The sequence below is a fragment of the Meleagris gallopavo genome, unplaced genomic scaffold (assembly GCF_000146605.3).
Source record: "Meleagris gallopavo isolate NT-WF06-2002-E0010 breed Aviagen turkey brand Nicholas breeding stock unplaced genomic scaffold, Turkey_5.1 ChrUn_random_7180001926587, whole genome shotgun sequence".
Classification (NCBI taxonomy): Eukaryota; Metazoa; Chordata; class Aves; order Galliformes; family Phasianidae; genus Meleagris; species Meleagris gallopavo.
This window is the reverse complement of record NW_011188869.1, coordinates 1-1904: the sequence shown is the minus strand read 5'-3', so window position 1 is coordinate 1904 and position 1904 is coordinate 1. Positions and strand designations below refer to the sequence as shown.

Sequence of the window (1904 nt, the reverse complement as noted above, 5' to 3'; positions counted from 1 at the left end):
GGGCCTGGGCCTGGCTGTGCCCTGGGTTGCTGGGTGCTGCTGAGGATGCTCCCCTCTCGCTTGCTGTTTTCTTTGCCCATACAGAAAGAGAGACAGAGGAAGTGCCAACGTGGAGGTAACCAGGAAAATTCTAGAGGTGCTCCCCATCCACTCACTCTGTCTCCTTTGCCAACAGTCTGCGACTTCCACACATCTTCACAGCACGTGAGGATGCAGTAAGTAAAATTGTCCCCTCTTGGAGCACGGCAGCCCTCTCCAGTCACCTCCAACCAAATGGAATCCCACTAACGCTGCTCTCTGCTCTGTTGCAGCTCCTCAGTGCCCAGGCAAACGGATGATACCAGTGAAAGACTTGATCACATGAACAGAAGACTTCAGGCCATTACCAGATGCTTGGAGATGTGAGACCACTGATAGGGGATGGGGATGGGGACAGGGGCAGGGCTTGGTGGCAAGGAAAACTGCAATGACTCTGGGAGGGATATCCACAGACTTGAAATCTGAGAGGCAGTGTCCTTGTAGAAGAATTTACCACTGAGGCACAGACATGACAGTGTCATCCTTGCTATATGCCCCACAAGCAGGGATGGAAACTTGGGCACGCTCTTGTTGGGACCCCATGGAAATGACATAGCCTGCCAACAACTTTGAGGCGACAGAAGAGCCCGGGGGCCCTCATGAGTGTTCGGCTCAGAACTGCCCTCATCTTCCTTCTCTTTCTCCATCCGACACAGGCTCATCTTGGATATGCCTGAGGGCAGCGATGACTTCACCATCTTGGACACAGGGAGTGAAAACCTCTGCACTTCAAGGACATCGCTGTACCCTTTGAGCACCAGTTGCGGGGAAATGGAGGCACCTTGCCCACACCCAAAAGCCCAGGAGAACTTGGAAAGCTCCAACCCAGAAAGCAAAGTGGAGCAGGGACTGGGCCTTGGTGATCAGAAAAAGCCTGTTGCGATGGTTGCTCCCTTGGTGCGGGAACTGCCCTTTGTGGATGAGGCTACGAGAAGTCATCCGGAGCATCCTAACATAACGCCATGGAGGCTTCTACCAAGTGGTGAAACGTTCATCCCCCAGCCAGCATACACAGAGATGAGGCCCATGCATGTCCCAGCAGAACGTGAGACACCCAGGCCTGAGACACCACCTCTGAATTGCAGAAGTTGCTGTGTGCCAGTCCGCCTTTTGTGCCTTTACATTCAGCGTGCCTGGGCCAAGCTTCCAGCTGCCAGCAAGGCCCTCTATTACATGATCAGAAAGAGATGTGAGAGGTTCTCAAGGAAGAGAGGAGAGCCCATCACAGAAAACAGATTCTCAGAGCCGACAAGGCTGTACACTAACCAACGTAGGAGTAGGCGATGGCTCAGACTGCTGGCCAAAAGGAAAAGCCCACGTCCACCTCTGGAGGCAATGAAGAAGCAGTTGGTGGCAACTGAAGATAAGACTTTCAATGGTGCCAGTGAGGCCAGAGGTGCCAATAATGGATCAAGCCAGGGTGACAGCTGGCTCCAGCAGGACGTGCTGGCTCCCGTTGCCTGTAGAGAGCCAGCCCAAGTGCTGCTACCTGGGAGTGGGCTGCTCTTGGAGACCCAAGCTCCTGCTCCATCTCAGAATGTTGATGTAGCAGGTGTCCAGATGGGTACAGCTGCAGTGAGTAGCGGATTGCCACCTGATGCTACCAGTGGGCAGGAGCAGAAGGGCAAGGGACACACCCAGGACAAGCCAGCTCCTCCAAGAAGAGTGTCTCGAAAGAGAAAGCGCTCCTCCAGTGAGCAGAGACCCTCTGATCTGCCACAGCCTCCAAATCGCACTGGGACAAAGAGTCAAGTCCCCATCATGCAGGTGTTCTTCAAAGCAATTAGAGATTTGAACAAAGCCAGACAAACTGCTGATGAGCTGTA

The 1904-nt window shown here is 53.7% G+C and overlaps 1 protein-coding gene across 1 annotated transcript; it reads left to right on the top strand.

Annotated features, from left to right (window-relative positions):
• Window positions 1-9: 9 nt before the first annotated feature.
• Window positions 10-1898, top strand: LOC104916655 (the record flags this gene model as incomplete). Its single annotated transcript, XM_010727675.3, has 3 exons — window positions 10-215; window positions 312-401; window positions 735-1898. Coding segments are annotated over exons 1-3 (1424 nt in total), but the record flags the coding sequence as incomplete, so codon positions are not given.
• Window positions 1899-1904: the final 6 nt, after the last annotated feature.